Source organism: Moschus berezovskii, chromosome X (assembly GCF_049115385.1).
Source record: "Moschus berezovskii isolate FMDL1 chromosome X, NW_MosBer_1.0, whole genome shotgun sequence".
In the NCBI taxonomy this organism is placed as follows: Eukaryota; Metazoa; Chordata; class Mammalia; order Artiodactyla; family Moschidae; genus Moschus; species Moschus berezovskii.
In genome coordinates, this window is record NC_142488.1 from 30,459,919 (window position 1) to 30,478,216 (window position 18,298).

At 37.3% G+C, this 18,298-nt stretch overlaps 1 protein-coding gene and 1 non-coding gene across 7 annotated transcripts in view; one reads left to right on the top strand and one right to left on the bottom strand.

Annotated features, from left to right (window-relative positions):
- Nucleotides 1-18,298, bottom strand: part of DMD (dystrophin) — a 2,246,075-nt gene that overhangs the window by 1,512,915 nt on the left and 714,862 nt on the right. For all 6 annotated transcript variants that reach the window (XM_055393453.2, XM_055393450.2, XM_055393451.2 and 3 more), the window contains one exon: nt 15,145-15,320. In XM_055393453.2, coding sequence (XP_055249428.2) covers nt 15,145-15,320 — 176 coding nt within the window. The remainder of the gene's footprint in view (nt 1-15,144; nt 15,321-18,298) is intronic.
- On the top strand, nt 13,709-13,780 carry TRNAY-AUA (transfer RNA tyrosine (anticodon AUA)). The gene has a single exon. It is a non-coding gene; the product is annotated as a tRNA-Tyr (tRNA).

Here is an 18,298-nt window from a genome sequence, read left to right on the forward strand (position 1 = left end):
GTCCCTTTGAAACACAGTTCTGTGCAAGAAAATCACCTTAACACAGGCTAATACAAATATTCTTTTAAGTGAGAGATGAAATGTCATAGAGATACATCTTTGATCATACAATGTAATATGCTCAAGTTAAAAACTCTGAGCTGTTTATTTTAAAATCAAATTTAATGTTTATTTAAATGATGAAACAAGGCAGTATATGCCTTTGTGAGAAATAACTGTGAGCACTAGAGGGTGCACGTTCCCTTCCACATCTTGTCTGGACTTCAATTTGGCTTCTCTTTTATTTTCTTATCTACATAATGATAACATGGTGACAAATGGATTTTTCATGGGAGTTCTCTTACAGAGAAACATAAAATGTCCAAAGATACAGATAAAATGGTATAAAAAGAACATGTGAGGAAGGCATCCAGAGATGCAAAGTTAAAATGCCTTCAGCTATTTTAACACACACACAAAAGTATTTTGAAGTTGTAACACAGAAATTCCCTTGAGAAAATGTCTTCAAACTGGGGAGAAATGCTTAATCCAAAGAATATAGTAGCATTTTCTGGACTTCATAACTCAGGAGTTTTTATTTTTTCCTAGTTCATTAATTTTACCTACTTTTTTGAATGTTAATAAACATGTAGACACTTGCGGTCTATAAATCTGCCTATAATTACATTCCGGTACCATCAACATTAAGTTTTTAAAATGTTAATTTAACATTCAATCAAATTCCAAGGAAAAAAATAGCATTTTAAGTATCTTGTTCATGTCATATGCTTTCAGAAAGAAAAAGATTAATTTGTTGCCCATGGTAATCATGTAGGCTATTTATTATAATATTCATTTTCATAGCTATATCAAGAATAGAGAGCTTCAGAAATCCCCTTTTTCTTTCAACACAGTGAAATATGGAGTTAAGATTCAAAACCAGATATATCCAAATCCAGTGATTTCCATTACACTATACTTATATTCCTTTGTTCCAAATAAAAGGGGAACTATCTTTTAAAATATTAAGGAAAAGTCAACATGAACTTCTTGTTTGTTGCTATACAGTACAGTCTGGTAGTTACTACTAGGCTAAATATTTTAGATTATGCCAGAATTTGGCTGAAGTCTTTAACACTATGATATTACTTCTGAACATTGTCATTAACCTAAACTATGATATTTAGTTGTATAATTCATGCCCTCATGGCATTATGAATTAGTTACTTTTCCCAGTTTATTTTTACTTTGCAGTCTTCCTTAATTTCCTAAAATCCCCACATTTCCAATCTGCTGATGTGTTTTCTGATGTTAGAACTGCTTAAGCAGAGATGACAAAGGTTACGACCAACAACAGGGTTAACTCAATGGTTAGCACTGGAAATCCTGCACTTGGAAAAGCAGTTCAGTTATATGGGACTCCCATCTAAGCCCTGATGGTGAAAAGACACTTAATTTTGAAAGAAAAATCTTTTTTCACTGATAAAGATCTCTATACTTAAAGAGATAGCCAAATGCTGCAGTGTTCCCCTAGAGTCTATGAGACTTAGATGGTAGAATAGCTACAATCTAGAGTAACTGCATCATCTCCACAGACAGGCCTCAATAAATGGGTAAACAGTCTCAGTGAAGATTTTATCTTCAGCTAAATAAGTTGATGAAATTACCTTTTAGTTCTCTCATTAGAGCTCAAGAATGCAGCATCCTGGGGAGACGGTGTGGAGAAAAATGAGCCCTCCTTTTTCCCAACAATAGGAAAAACAATTCCCATTGTTGATGGGAATGTAAATTGGTGCAGACACTATGGAAAACAGTATGGAGGTTCCTTAAAAAATGAAAAATAGAACTACTATATGATCCAGAAATCTCACTTCTGGGCATATATCCAGAGAAAAACATGATTCGAAAAGATGTGTGCACTCCAATGTTCACAGCAGCACTATTTACAATAGCCAAGACATGGACGCAATCTAAATGCCCATCAGCAGATGAATGCATAAACATGATGTGGTATATAAATATAATGGAATATCAGTCAGCCATAAAAAGAATGAAATAATGCCATTTGTAGCAACATGGATAGACCTAGAGATTATCATGCTAAGTGAAGTAAGCCAGACAAAGAAACTCAAATATATGATATGTCACTTATATATAGAATCTGAACAAATGATACAAATGAATTTATGTATAAAACAGAAATAAACTCAGACATAGAAAACAAATGTATGGTTACCAAAGGGGAGGGATTAAATTAGGAGTTTGGGATTAAAATATATACACTACTATATATAAAATAGATAACCAATAAGGACCTACTATATAGCACAGGGAACTATACTCGATATCCTGTAATAACATATAATGGAAGAGAATGCAAAAAAAAAAATACACACACACATACATATATATGTATAACTTAATCACTGTGTCATACATTTGAAACCAGTACAACATTGTAAATAAACTATATCTCAGTAAAAAAAAAATTAAAAATAGAATGCAGCATTCTGTTCTAGATGTCTGGTTTCACATCCTGACTGAATTGCTTTCTGCAAAGCTTGTGACCTTGAAAAAGTCACTTTACTTTTTTTGCCTCATTCTTCCCATTGGCAAAGAGGATCAACAATTAAAAAAAAACTATTTTATAATGCTCTTTTAATGGTTAAATGTGTTAATATGTGACAAATATTTAGAAGAGTATTTGATATATGGCAGAAACCATACATGTTAGCTGCTGTGATTACTGCCTTCCATGACTTTTTCCTGCTGAGTTTAAGCCAGACCCTGGGCCACCTCTTACTTTCTCATTTGAGAGTGGGTCTATTTGTCTTAGTGTTCTGTTAAGGACTGACAAAGTAAAACTCAATCTTGTAACCACCAGAATGAAAACTGCAAAGAAAGCTACAACAAAGAGTAAATGGCAAATAGATAAAAATCATCAACAGCAAAATAATCTAATCTATTTCACCCTTTTTGGCAGGAATAGGCAAACAATGGTTCAGGGGACAAATCTGGCTTGCCACTCATTTTTGTGAATAAAGTTTTATTGGAACACAGTCACATTCACCATTTACATATTGCTTAGAATTGCTTTCTCCCAACTGCAGCAGAATGGAGCTCTTGCAAAAGAAATAATATGGGGCACCAGCCTAAAATAGGGATTATCTGGTTTTTTAAAGAATAATTTGCTGACCACCTTCCTGCTCTATAAAGTTAACATGGTCTATCTCTCCCAACACAGAGGGAAGGCCAAAAAAGTGTGGCTTACAGTAGCCATATTGCTTTGCTCTCTTTCAAAAATATGCATCGGCTCTCTATGACCAGATTAAAGTTCCTTAGTCTGGCACTGAGTATATTTTTTCCCCCCACAATGAACCCAACCTACCTTTTAACCTCATCCCTTAATTCTCTCTTTCATACCACATATTTCTGTTCCAAGCAAACAGAAACACCCAAAACCCTTTATCAGTGCCATTTATGTAAAGACTTGTAGGACAGCCTGAATCTGCATTGCCTTTTTCCCTCATCTTGAGTCCAATATTCCCCTATCCTTTAACTGTATACTCAGATGCTAATGTCTCCATGAGCTCTCTATGTTTAACAGTCATACAGGACTGGAAGTGATCCTTTCTTCTTTATGACTTATGACTTTTCTAACATTTTATTGGTACTTCTTCATGGCATAGTTTATACCACGAGAATGCTAGCTTCCTGAGGAAAGGACTAAATATGGTTTTTGGTCACAGCAACTAGACTGTTTTGCACATCATAGCGATCCATTAGATATTGTTGAATGATTATGAAAATTAGCAAGAAAACTAATGGTGCTGTCACTACTAGATTTTTGAAACACTATGGACTCATACTGACTACTGTGTGCTGTGCTGTGCTGTGCTGTGCTGTGTTGTGCTGCGCTCGGTCGCTCAGTCGCATCTGACTGTTTGAGACCCTATGAACTGTAGGCTGCTAGACTCCTCTGTCCATGGAATTTGTCAGGCAAGAATACTGGAGTGGGTTTGCCATTTCCTCCTCCAGGGGATCCTCCCAACCCAGGAATTGAGTTTGCATATCTGGATTCTCCTGAACTGGCACAAGAGTGTTCAAATAACCTCTCCATATATTGACTGGTACCTTGGACCTTGTGGGAGGCAAGTTAAACTTTAAATACTCTCAGTGTGAAAGCTTGCTGAGTTTAAAGGACTTCAACATACTTTTATCTTGTGGGTCTTTAAAGTTTAAATAACTGCCAGTTAAGGTTTAGAGACTCTAGTACAATGCAGAAAGCCATTTGAATCTGATATGTACTCACTGCCCCACTGTCACTTCCTTAGCATCATGAGTTGTTTCAATTTATCTTCCTCTTTTAGTGAGCAATCTCTATGTGTGTGTTAGTTGCTCAGTCATGTCTGACTCTTTGTGACCACATGGACTATAGCCTATCAGGCTCTTCTGTCCAAGGGATTCTCCAGGCAAGAATACTGGAGTGGGTTGCCATTCTCTTCTCCAGAGGATCTTTCTGACCCACGGATTGGACACGGGTTTCCTGCATTGGAGGTGGAAAGGGAGCCACAAGGGAAGCCCATTTACTTCTTTTAGTGAGCATCTCTATGAACTTTAGTTAAAACTCAAAGCCCGCTCAGGCTGACATAACTAAGTGCTACAGATGAAAGGCTTAAATAACACAAATTTATTTTCTCATAATTCTGGAAGCCAGAAATTCAAGATCAAGGCGTCAGCATGTTCAATTTTTGGTGAGATCTCTCTTCCTGGCCTGTACATCATTGCCTTATCACTGTACCCTCACATAGTAAAGACAAGAGAGAAGATCTTTGATGCCTCTTCTTAGAATGGCACTAATCTCATCATTAAGGTCCCACCCTCAAAACCTCTGTTAAATCTAATCCCCTCAAATAACCCATTTCCAAGTAACATCATCAAATTTGGGTTAGGGCTTTAAGACATGAATAATTCAGTCCATGAGAGCCATACATTTTATTTGCCGAGTGTTGATTCATAGAGATACAGGTTTCTAACTAGGGAAGACATAAGAATATTCTTAGAAGATGTTAGAATAAAAATATTTTCTCTTATAACACAAATGTGGTAATGGGAAGACATCTGTTCTAAATTAATAATTGGGAACTCAACTTTCTCCTGGGGAGAGCGTGTTTATTTTTGCCTAAATAATCATCAATAGAGACACATGTAATAAAACTTCCACAGTGTGGATGCCAACAAGGAAAGTCATATAAATTCCATTTCAGAGGTGAAGAAACAGATTCTGAGTGAGAGTAAGTGACTTGCTTTAGTCACATCTTTGATGAATGGAAGATGCAAGGCCAGAATCTATTTCTGTGCAGTCACAGGCCCATCCCATTGGCTCTTTCAGATCCAGCACTCATGTTTTTCTTGTCCTCTCTGTATCAGAAACATTTTCTGTCATTGCTTGTCCTCTTGCTTGTGATTAGAGGAACTGAAAGAATACTGGAGGATGGAGGAACACTACTGGGGGATGATAGCAGAGTTCCCAAGTTGGGACCTTCCAACAGGGACTAGCAGTGTCAGGATGGCCAGACAAGAGCTTAGATCTATGAAGGAAGGGACAATCCAGAGGAAACTGAAGCCACAGTGGAGATGACTTGTTCAGTGCAGAACCTGTGCAACCATTCACAGCGGTCCTAATATCTGCCACCTCCCTAAATCTCTTCAGGTATGATTCTTAAATTCTCTTTAGTTTATCCCTTTCTTTATATCCAAGCTGCCTTTCCCCTAGTTTAGTCTCTGACAGTTTCACATGTTGCTTCCCAGCTTTTCATCACCTCCTTCTCTAAGTCCTTGGGTTATATTTTCTTTCTCTGAAACACCTAGAGTGTTTTTTGTTTTCCTGACAAGACTCACAAATACCCATTTGATATCCCATGAATATTACTTAATACATACAATGTGCGAACTTCTATATTAAGTGCTATAGTTCTAGAGTTGCAAATAAATGGCTCCTGCCCTCAAGGAGTTTACTAGAGACACATATGCAAAAACAAGATGATTACAATGAAGTTCTGCAAGTGCTTGAATGGAAGGATTGTCAAGGCTGAGAAATGTCTGGGAGGTTAGGTTCCCAGAGAGAGAAGGTAGTTAGGGAAAAGGAATGTGGGAGCTGGAAAAGGGAACATAAGTAAAAGGATCTTCAACAGAGAGAACAGTCAGTACAAAGAAACAGAAGTTTGAGGGAATATTGAGCATTCGGAGATCAGAGGGTGGTTCTTTAAAGCTGAGCAGAGGGCAGCACCATTTGAAATGCACGGTGTGTCCAGTCTGTGAACTATCTGTTAGAAGTCTGTGACAAGAAAAGTCATCAGTGCAGATATCAACTAAGTCATGAAGCACATGATTTCATTTGATTCCTTTTTAATTGCAAAACTTTCCTGACAAAGGCAGCAGTGCATTGATTTATACTCTGGTTCCAGCTCTTTATCTCATTGTGTACTGGTAATAAATGGTTTGCAGAATATTTTGAGTAGCACTGGCATATAAAAAGAAATGGGTAGGGGAGAAGGGAGTGAAGCTGGAGAGTCAGGCAGTCAAAGATCAGAAAGGAATTTCTGTGCTATGTATTTCAAGAACCACAAGCAAAGGAATGATCTAATTAAAACTGCATTTTAAGATATCCCTCAGGATGCTGTGAAGAGTATGGATAACAAGTGTGAGGCAGAGAAATCAGTTAAAACTTTCATGAAGAAAACTATCAGAGACTAAACTAGGGGAAAGGCAGCCTGGATGTAAAGAAAGAGATAAACTAAAGAGAATTCAAGAGGCATACCTGAAGGGATTTAGGAAGGCGGAAATATCAGAACCGCTGTGAATGGCTGCACAGGCTGTGCACTGCACAAGTCTAGAGGGCTGTTTGGAGGAACTATGATAACGATGATGTGAATGACACTCTCTAAAGATGGGCAGTCTAAACTGCAGAACCGCATTTGTGATTTCTGTAAGAGATCCAGGTGCAAATGCCCAAAAAATACGTGGATGCTACAGGTATGAGCACCAAAATGGAGGTTATGGTAGAAATATTAATTTTGTAAAATATCAGGTATAGATGGCTGATAAAAGCAAGATGATAAATGGCATTACCCTGGTCAACAGAGTGCCACGAAAAAAAAACAATGTCAAAATATAAGTCTTTTGAAGATCAACACGAAAGGGAGAGGAAGATGAGAATGGGAAGACATAGTCGAAGTGTTAGGAGGAGAAAAGAAACAGTAGAGAACAATATCTCAGAAACTGAGAAAGCAGAAAACTTCAAGAAGGAACTAATCACCACTGTCAAGCACAACACAGAGGTCAAGGCGGATAAACTGAAGAGCGACCTTTGGAGTTGTCAATCAAGGAGATCTCTGGTAAGCTTTTTGGGTGCAGTTTCAGCACTTGATGTACAGTATGAGAGGGTGAAAGAAAGACTCAGAAGAACGGAAATAGTGGTAGTTCATACCTTCTGATTAAAATCAACTTTTCTTTGCATTCAACCATGCTGCTTCTTTTAAATGAATATATACCATTTTCTTCACTCGGAACAAACTGTATGGTATGGTTCTGGGAAGATAGCTCTACCTTCCTCTTGGTTAGCATTCTTTTGTGCCTTGACTTCTGGAAGAGTACTTTTTCATACAACTGCTATGACTAGACACACAGTTCTCAGTACAGTACATTTCAATTCAAAACATGTATTCAGTTCAGTTCAGTTCAGTCACTCAGTCGTGTCTGACTCTCCGCGACCCCATGAATCACAGCATGCCAGGCCTCCCTGTCCATCACCAACTCCCGGAGTTCACTCAAACTCATGTCCATCGAGGCGGTGATGCCATCCAGCCATCTCATTCATCTCCCTTCTTCTCCTGCCCCCAATCCTTCCCAGCATCAGAGTCTTTTCCAGTGAGTCAACTCATCGCATGAGGTGGACATGTATTGGGCATCCCCAAATTAGAAGGCCCCGTAACAGTTTGGGAGTAGGATATGGACCCTGGCCTCAGGAAGCCCTGAGCTGAGGGGGTGAACCAAGCACATGTAAAGATCATTTAAACATAAAGCATTAGAGGTGTCACAAGATGGGGCTACTTTGGGAAGTGAGAAGCAAGAATTAGGATGAAACTAAGATGATGCTCTAGTGCACTGATTTAAAATGTGTACCCTGAACTAGCAGCATCAGCATCACCTGGGAACTTGTGAGATATTACGATTCTCAGGCACTGCCCCAGACCTACTGAATCAGAAACTCTGCTGGGGACCAGTAATCTGCTATTTGACAAGCCTATTCGATGACTGATGCATGCTAAAGTATGAGAACCACTGCTGTTAGGCAAGGGTTCTCAAACTTCAAGATTTATCAAGAATGAGCTAGAGAGCTTGAAAAAGATTCCTGGGCCCACAAGCAGAACTTCTGATTCAGCAAGTCTGGGGAACAACCCCCAAATCTGCACTTCTAGCAAACCCCCAAGGGATGCTGTGTCATGTACAGCAATATGAGTATCACTGCTTGATCTGTTCTCTGGCCACTTAGCATGCCTCTAGAATTATCATTCTTATATTCTTCAATACACATATGTTGATATTCTTGATTAATATGACAAATTAGCTTTAAGAACCTTAAATGGATAGTTATCTTTGTGGAATATCTGAAGATGGTCTGTAAGGTTTCTATTATTCACCAAAAGTAGTTTCTGAACTGAAATTTGAGTTTATGACCAAGGTCATTTGACTCTAATACATAAAAAGAAGTAGGGCATTTCAAATGTAACACTGGAACAGAAATTAGGAGACTCAGCACTAGTCTTTAGTTTGCAACTGAAAGCAAGTTATTTAACCTTTCTGAACCTCAATTAACCTGTAACCAGAAGTAAGTCTAGAGTGTAGTTTCCTTAGATAAAAGGAGCAAGGTTTTGTTTTTCTGGGCTGTGCCATTGGAAAATAAAAAATATTATTACTAGATGAACACTTCAAGTATTTTAGGAACAATTTATATAGAAAATGAAAAATGAGCTCTTAGACACATTAATCATCTAATTAGATTCTTTGAATAAGTTAAAATGTTTTAGTTTACAACTGCCAGATTATAGTTTGGAAATTAAAGTTAAATATTTAAAAAATAGTTTAGGCATTATTCTCAAAAAATTGCAAAAAGAGAGATCTCATCTAACACATCTAACTTCCTTCCAAGGATGTAACATAAAGTAACATTATTCAGGCAGTAGACTTTTATAAAAAAAATAAAAAACACAAGCTGAAAAATATAAAATACAATAATTATGCAGGTACAGTTAACTAGGCACTTTCTTCCACCATTTAGTAAGTATATGGGACATAGCAAGAGAGAGCAAACTTAAGACTGTCTGTTTACATAGCAGAAGATAGAGATTCGGTGAACTGTTATTTCTAAATCTCTCTACACTTTCTTTGAGGTCAGAGACACTTTTATTAACACTATAACTTAAACATTATCTTTATTGAGATTGCATTTATTTAAAAACAATTCCATTTACCATTGTTTTCATCTGGCTGATACAAAAATGTAAATGAAAGCTTTTGTGAAAAGTTTCTTAAAATAACTGTTACATGATTAGGAATGAATCTCCTCAATGAATCCCAATTAACTGTATAATAGATCTACTTTTAACCTAGAGTGGGTTCCACACTCTGATAATTACCTATATGCAAAATAATATCACTGAACTACAGGGATAATTTATTTTAGAAATAATTACCTTGTGACCCAAGATCATTAAGCACTTTTATATATCCTAATGTAAGGAGGTGGCCAAAGTATTGCAGTCTCAGCTTTAGCATCAGTCCTTCCAATGAACACCCAGGACTGATCTCCTCTAGAATGGACTGGTTGGATCTCCTTGCAGTACAAGGGACTCTCAAGAATCTTCTCCAGCACCACAGTTCAAAAGCATCAATTCTTCGGCGATCAGCTTTCTTCACAGTCCAACTCTCACATCCATACATGACCACAGGAAAAACCATAGCCTTGACTAGACGGACCTTTGTTACTGAACTGAACTGAATGTAAGGAGGACAATTTATGCAGTAAATATAACAAATGTAGAAACTGTATCATTATTAAGGAATCAACTAAATGCACCTTACATAATTAAGAAAGTGTAGTGTAGTACAAAGCTGAATTTTAAATCCCTTAATAGTTTTGAGTAAATAACGATGTCCTAATGGGTGAAATTATAATATTAAACATTATCAGGATGGTCATTTGTTCATTGTTTAAAAAAATCCATGAAGAAGTAGAAGGAATTATTTAAATGCTACTGAAAAATAAGATTTTAGTCATCACAATTAATTGGAACTCTATTACTCTTTCAACAAATATTTGTGATTTTTATTGTATATATGGTACTATGTATGAAATCTAAGTACAATATTAAAAAATCTGTTAACGAGATTATTTTGTCATGATTGGTGATGAAAAAACTGTATGTGGGTGACACTGAGGCATATAGCAAAAAATGAATGTAACATACTGGATGAAGTGGAAAGATTCAGGGGAAGCTACACATAAAATTGGTCTTCCCTGATGGCTCTACCTACAATGCAGGAAACGTGGGTTCGATCCCTGGGTTGGGACGATCCCCTGGAGGAGGGCACAGCAACTCACTCCAGTATTCTGGCCTGGGAAATCCCATGGACGAAGGAGCCTGGTGGGCTGCAGTCCATGGAATCACAAAGAGTCAGATATGACTGAGCACGCATACATAAAATTGGTGGGAGAAACATTTTATACCATAGGAAGGAATTTGTGTTTTATTGTGGAGACAACTGGAGTTACAGGGATCTCAAGCCAAGACGGTCAGCATAAAAGCAACATTTTAGGTACATTAATTGAAAGCAGATTAATCAGAAAGGGGAGGGGCAAATCTGGCCAAGAGGAGGTATAAGGCATGGCATTGACAGAATGACTGGAAAATGGCTAAAATGATGACAATTGCCCAATAATATAGTGTAATACCCCATGGACTGTAGCCTACCAGGCTTCTCCGTCCATGGGATTCTCCAGGCAAGAATACTGGAGTGGGTTACCATTTCCTTCTTCAGGGCATCTTCCCAACCCAGGGATAGAACCTAGGTCTCCCACATTGAAGGCAGACGCTTTAACCTCTGAGCCACCAGGGAAGCCCAACAATAATAATAATAATTACGGAAAAAGTAAGAACAGAAATGGAGAAGTCAGACAGTAAATTATGTTTTGAAGAAGATGAAAAGTCAATTTTCTGTTACATTTGGTAAGCTTCAGAGGATGCTTATTATGGAATTTCTTTCCCCAATAGTACATGAGCACCATCTCTACCTTCTCTACCAACCGTCACTTCACTATCATCACTACCTCAATTACCACCAGCATTTCCACCACTGCCTCTACCTCCACAGCATTAACATAAGCAAGCAAGACCACTAGCTACGGCACTTGTTGAATTTTTACTACCTTACAGGCAACTGTATTAAATGCTTCTTACTTAATCCTCACAGCCAGTGTTTAATAAAGTGAGGATATTGAATCTGAGGCACAGATATTGGATAATTTGTTGGAGTCATAAGCTAGTAATTAAAACAGGCAGATTTCAAACCTGAGTAATCCTGATTCCAAAGTCCATGATTTTTCCAATATTTGCTACTTCTTTAGGCATGCAGGCAATGAGTTATAATAACTAAAACATGTGTGCAATGTCTGAGTAACTAGGTGTGGGTAACTGGAGGCAATAAATATTTGCAGTTGATAAAAACTGAAGCACTGCCTGGATGCAGTAGTAGAAGCACCCAGATCATAGATTTAAAGATAGAAAGTAAAATCTGAGGGAAAGGGTCAGATATGAAGCTTTGAAATTTGGGAGTCATTCACTGAGAGTCAGACTTGAATCATCGAGAGGGAGTAATTCAGATAAAGAAGTCAGAAGGGCAAAAAGATTTGAATTTATGAGATACTACCATAAGAATTAGGCAAAAGGAAGAAAACAAGTCAGGTAAAGAATAGTAGGGGCAGAACAGCAGTGTGTCAAAGAAGCTGAAAAAAGAGATTTTTTTTTTTAATCATCATTCAATAGGTTGTCAATACTACACTCTTGGCAGTTAAACAGTAGTAGTTCTCACCTGGGAAAAGAGAGAAACGCTAGCCACCATGATGTTTTCAGTCATGTTTGCATGACACCTCTGGAACTCTTACAATATTTCAACCAATTCCCATCCTAAAGACAATTATCACCTACTGAATTTAATTGTGCCTAAATGTCTGCTCCTTTGTCCTCTTTGTTCCATCTAAAATGGTCAATCTTGACTCTTTACATAGAGTGTCTCTTACCCTGCTGTCCAAATCAGGACACATCTGAGAGTGAAAGTTGGTGCTTTAGATAATTATGCTGGGACAAAAGTTATAATTTGTGATGATTTAGGCAAACAGAGACCTAAGATCACCTTGGTCATTTATCTACCAAAGAAGCATTTAACTGCACAGTCCAGGTTCTGTAGTGAGGTTCCTTCAGCTGAAACCCTGGCTCAGGCACTCTGAAGCTGTGTGTAATAGTAATAATAGCCGTAACTATTTGGTAGGTATAGCTATTTGGTAGGGTCAGTGGGAAGAATAAATGAGCTATGCAAATAAAGCATTTAATCTGGTGCTGCATACATAATAAAATCTTCAATAAGTATCAGTTTTTATTTAAATAATATATCCTTTAGGTTCCTAACTGGACATGTCGTTCAAATAACAAAACGGCTGAGAGCATATGATATAAACAGAATTTAGGAGACAAAACATTTCACCACTTAGTCACACTCTGTTGAAAACAAAAAAGTGCTCAGAACACATTTTTCCCAACCAAATACAGGAACCAAGAAGAAGCTTTTGAAGATAGAGATAAATAGGAATCAACCTGCTCTGTTAATATCCATATTAGGAGGGTCATGAACACATTAGGAGGGTAAGTTAACTAGGTTTCCATATTGCTCTGCTTGGATAATTGTTGGAAAGCTGTTAGGTTGTTGCAAAGGATCCATAAATCCATGTGCCTACCAGGCATTGTCTGTAGACATATATTGAACAAGGCATCAAATTAATAGCCATGCTATTAAGATTAATAAAAGGCAAATTCATTAAGAGCTTTACTGATTTATTTTTGCTGTCACACTCTTTCTCCATCAATGAATGTTAAGATTTCAACCACTATCATGAGCAGAATTCTTGGAAGCTGTCATCCCACATCGAATGCCAATATTCAAAGATCCGAGAACCATCTGATAGGAACGAGGCTGAGTAAAATGTTCCTATAAAGGGGCAGATTTTAAATATTTGGGGATTTGTAGGTCATATGCTCTCTGCAACAACTACCCAACCCTGCCTTTGTGATGTGAAAGCAACCACGGATGATACACAGGAGAATGAGTCCGAAGTTGCTTTGATAAAACCTTACTTGTGGACACTGACCTTTGAATTTCAGAAAATTTTCACATGTCATGAAATTCTTTTGGTTATTTTCAACCATTTAAAAATGTAAAAATATTTCTTAGCTCATGGGCCATACAAAAACCAATAGTGGGCTGGACTGAGCCTGTAGGTTTTAATTTGTTGAGCTCTGGACAAGAGAATTCACTCAGCCAAGCAGCTCCAACCAGGGAGAAAAGCCCTGCAGTCTACTGTGGAATTATGAAAGTAGGCTATAAGTCACAGATTAACTCCCTGGTGGCTCAGATGGTAAAGTGTCTGCCTATAATGCAGGAGACCCAGGTTCGATCCCTGGGTTGGGAAGATTCCCTGAAGAAGGAAATGGCAACCTACTTCAGTATTCTTGCCTGGAAAATCCCATGGAGGGAGGAGACTGGTAGGCTACAGTCCATGGGGTCCCAAAGAGTCGGACACTACTGAGCGACTTCCTCCTCCTCCTCTATTGAAAGTTCCGGGGCTTACCTGGTGGCTCAGTGGTAATGAATCTGCCTGCCAATGCAGGAGACAGGGGTTTGATTCCTGGGTTGGGGACCCTGGAGAAGGAAAATGGCAACCCACTCCAGAATTCTTGCCTCAGAGATATCATGGACACAGCAGCCTGGTGGGCTACAGTCCATGATGTCACAAGAGTCAGACACAACTTAGTGACTAAACCACAACATTGAAAGTTTCAAATGATGTACCTTAAAACTTCTCCAGGTGTTTCTTCCTTTGCCTAAAACATCTGACACTACTTTTACATACATGTTATTCTCATGTTTCCCTACACTTGTATACACAAATTTTAATGTCAAGTGTTCCATGAGTTCCCCAACATATGCTGCTTAGAAATGTAAGGCAGATTTTATTGTTATTCCTTAATCTTAGAATTATAATAATTGGCATGAAAAGGGAATTGTACCATTTTTCTGATTTTCATGCTAGCTTTTGCATTTATGACATTTTATTCCCATTTTAATATATCTACCAATTTACATAATACCTTACTTATCTACAATGTCTAGTTGAGAATATCCACAAAAAGATCAGTTAAGAATTCTAACACCTCCAAGATAAGACTTTATAAATATCAAAGAACAGGAAATCTGTTCTGTAATTACTCCTGATTTAGGACGCGCAGATTGAGACATTATGTTCTCGTAAACTAACAGAATGGATCGTGTCTATTATAGGTGTACTTCTTCCTCATGAAAATGTCCTTTTCATTACTGGGAAAAGGCATTTAATGCAAAAGTAGCACTGAATAAGCTTTCTTCACAGTCCAACTCTCACATCCATACATGACCACTGGAAAAACCATAGCCTTGACTAGATGTGAACTGAACTGAACTGAGCACTGAATAAGCAGGTTCTTGATTAGAAAAAAAAAAGGAAACTTTCAGGATAAACTATATCCATGGCAGTTCATCACTTACAGTTTCTTCTTTCAATCTAGAAAAAAACTCACATTTCCATTAAGCATTCAGTTTCTGGTAGGCCAGGGATTGCTTGAAGACATTTTACAACTTACTTCATAATTTTCCCCACTAACTTAACTGACAATATAGACACTGGAGGCTTCTGGAAAAACTAAGTAAAAACACTGCCATCAAAATAGCTGTAAATGAGTTTTCCTTCTTAACAATTACTCTTGCTTGAGGATAAAGCCATGAGCAAGAGCTTCTCACCTTTTTTTAATTTCAGAATCCACAATAATCTGCCTCTTCTTTTGGGGAGGTGGTGGGGGGAGTTCCTCTTGGGCATGCTTTACCAGGATTTGCTCCCTCGTGGTCACCATAGTTACCGTTTCCATTACAGTTGTCTGTGTTAGTGATGGCTGAGTGGTGGTGACAGCCTGTGAAATCTGCAAGAAGTATTGAAACAGAGGTCACACATTGCTTGAAAGACTTCAGTAAAGACTGTTCGGAGTAGGGAGAGAAAATAATGAGAAACTGTTCCTGCTTGTTGGTAAATTGACCTTCAGATCAAAATAGCACCATATTGAACCCAAATCAAATTGTTTTATCTGACTTAAGTTATGTTGACTGAAATCACAAAGGCAAGTAATCTCAAAACCAGGAGTAAACTTAGTGCCTCTTCAATTTATTGGTCCAGCTATGGGAAATAAAGGGGGCAAAGGAGGAAAATTAGGGTGTCATTCTGACATTTAATTAGACATGCTGTCTAAAGTGTTCATGACACTAACATAAATTTTGCTAAAGTTTTCCAGCACCAATTTCACTCCTGGCTCACTCTACATGTTTATTAAACAGTTCATTGAATGCATCTTTGGTTTTCATATATATGATTATTTATAGTCTGTAAATTTCGAGACAAAATTCTTTAAACTGTATAACAAATGACTTTTTAATCAAGCAAGCGATCTGTCTTTTTAAATTATAATAAATGGTTAATATCAAGTGGTGATCAGTCTAGAAATACATTTAAGCTGAATGTTCTTCAAATGCTAAAACGCATACTACTCTTGATTTAAATTAGTGATTAAGTTAAAACATTTGAGTATCCAAAATTAGCATTTGAGTCTTCTCAGTTTAGAATCATACTAACTTTGTGTTCAGACCTTAAAAAGTTTTTGTTGTTGTTGTTTTCTTTTTTTTTTAAGATATAGATCAAAACTCTTTTACGTTTTGTGACCCATCATGAGAGATCATCCCTTCAGTACACAGTCATTACCAGACTGATAAATCACAAACAGTGAGACACTCTCCTGCCTTAACCACCAATTCTGCCTCACAGTCCTCCAGTTCTGAGGACTAAAAAGTTATCTCTTGTGATATTAATCATTACACTTCTAGTAATCCAAATTTTTCTGAAGATCTATATCCAAGGAGAGCAAAACAGGTCTGCTATGGATCCACTCACAGGTACTTGACATGCAAACAGCCAAGCATTTGGTTCAGGCCAAGATTAGTTTGACTGATTTTCCTGAATTTGTCAAGAGATAAGGAAAAGGTTTGGAGGAACCTCCCTGCCTTACACATGATGACCAATTCCCTCAATGGAAGGCAATCAGGAAAGCTTCATAATCTTCCTTTAGCTTCCAAATAGGAATTGGCATGTGGTAATGAATCTTTTTGTCATGATGTCTTATGCAAAAATGCTTTTGGCAAATGCATTTTAAAAGTGCTACCCTTTGTGCAAGCCATATCTTTACAAACGCCAAGGCCTTAGGGACTACCATCTTGATAGTCTAAATAGTTTTAAAAAAAAAGACATTAAGAGATTACCTGTTTCTACATGTGTCAAGCACAGATTTTATCTTCTCTAAGATCTCCATAGATACATTATTTAGAATCAATCACTGAGCTTCAAATGATAATTATATAGTCCACTGACAAGTTGTGTCAAAATGAAAGCAGAGAGTAGCATGGTTTTTTTTTTAATGCCTGAAGTAGAACCTCAAGCCTAACTGAACTCGACACGAAATGACAACTGCATGATCAAATTAATTTTACCTTTGACCAAAAAGAACACAGAGAGTTTTTTGGGGGAGGGAGGGGGCACGGTTTGGGGAAGTTTTCTGGCCGAGCGATGTGACTTGCAGGATCTCAGCTCCTGGACTAGGGATTGAACCCTGCCCCCTGCAGTGACCACAGAGTCCTAACCTCTGGACTATCAGGGAAGTCCTGAACATAGAGTTTTTAAGTTGGATTTCAAGAGGATTTAATTTTTTCAAAGTAATATTTTTAACTATGGGCAAATTGTTTTCATATACAATGATGGCTTGAAGAAAATATTGTTCTGATGGAAAATTTCTACCTTTATATGTGCAGGCACCAAAGTGCAGAGGCTCCAAAAATACAAAACTTTTTTGTAGTTATATCCAATGTTATGAAATATGTGTGTTGAGTATTTGGCTGTGTAATTAGTTTCTAAAATGTTATAATATCTTCTCATTGATACTTATTATGAAATTCATCGAAGTGCCCATGGAGGGTAAAGAATAACAGCAACATCATATACTATGAAAAGATGTTTAAGAACACAGCAAAGCTTATAAGAAAGAAAAATACAATAGTTTTTCATAAAATAATAGCAGACATGTGTAATTGTTCTATATTATAATTATCACTGTACTGTATTTGAAACTACTGCATCATTTCTTTAGTGATGATGAAATAAGAAAACATCTGTGCACTGACCCTACAAACATAGGATAAAATTCATGATATATAACAGACTAATAATTACTGTCAAAACCTACACCAGAATAAAAAACAATTTGTTATGTACTAAATTTCCCCGTGGTTATAGTTATTGACTGTGAACACTTACACTTAATTGTCTGTTAGAATCATTAAAAATATAGGCAGGAAGGGATTATGGAGGTCACTGAGTATAACCTCCTCTTTACTACAGGATTCACTACTTCCAGAAGCAGACAACTCCTTCCTGAGTATGGCAGCAAATTTTCCCATTGACAAAGATCTTTTACACCTAGTGGAAGCCTGCATTATTTTGACTTCATTAATTTAAAGCTTGCTTTGGTAATTCCCTGGATGTCCAGTGGTTAGCACCCTGTGCTTCTACTACAGGAGGCACGGGTTCGATCACTGGTTGGGGACAGCCTAAAAAGTAAATGAATAACAATACAGTAATAAAATAAAATTTGTTTTGAACCCTGAACCAACACAGAGTAAGGTGAATATTGTTTCTACCTGACAATCTTAAAGGTCTGAGGCTTGATAACCATGATTCTGATAAATCTTATTTACAAGCTCTATAATACCAGACACTTGATAGAACTAGATTTAATAGGACTGGTGCTCCAAAACCTAGATTTTCTGGCTTTGGACATAATATTAAACATAATATTTAATA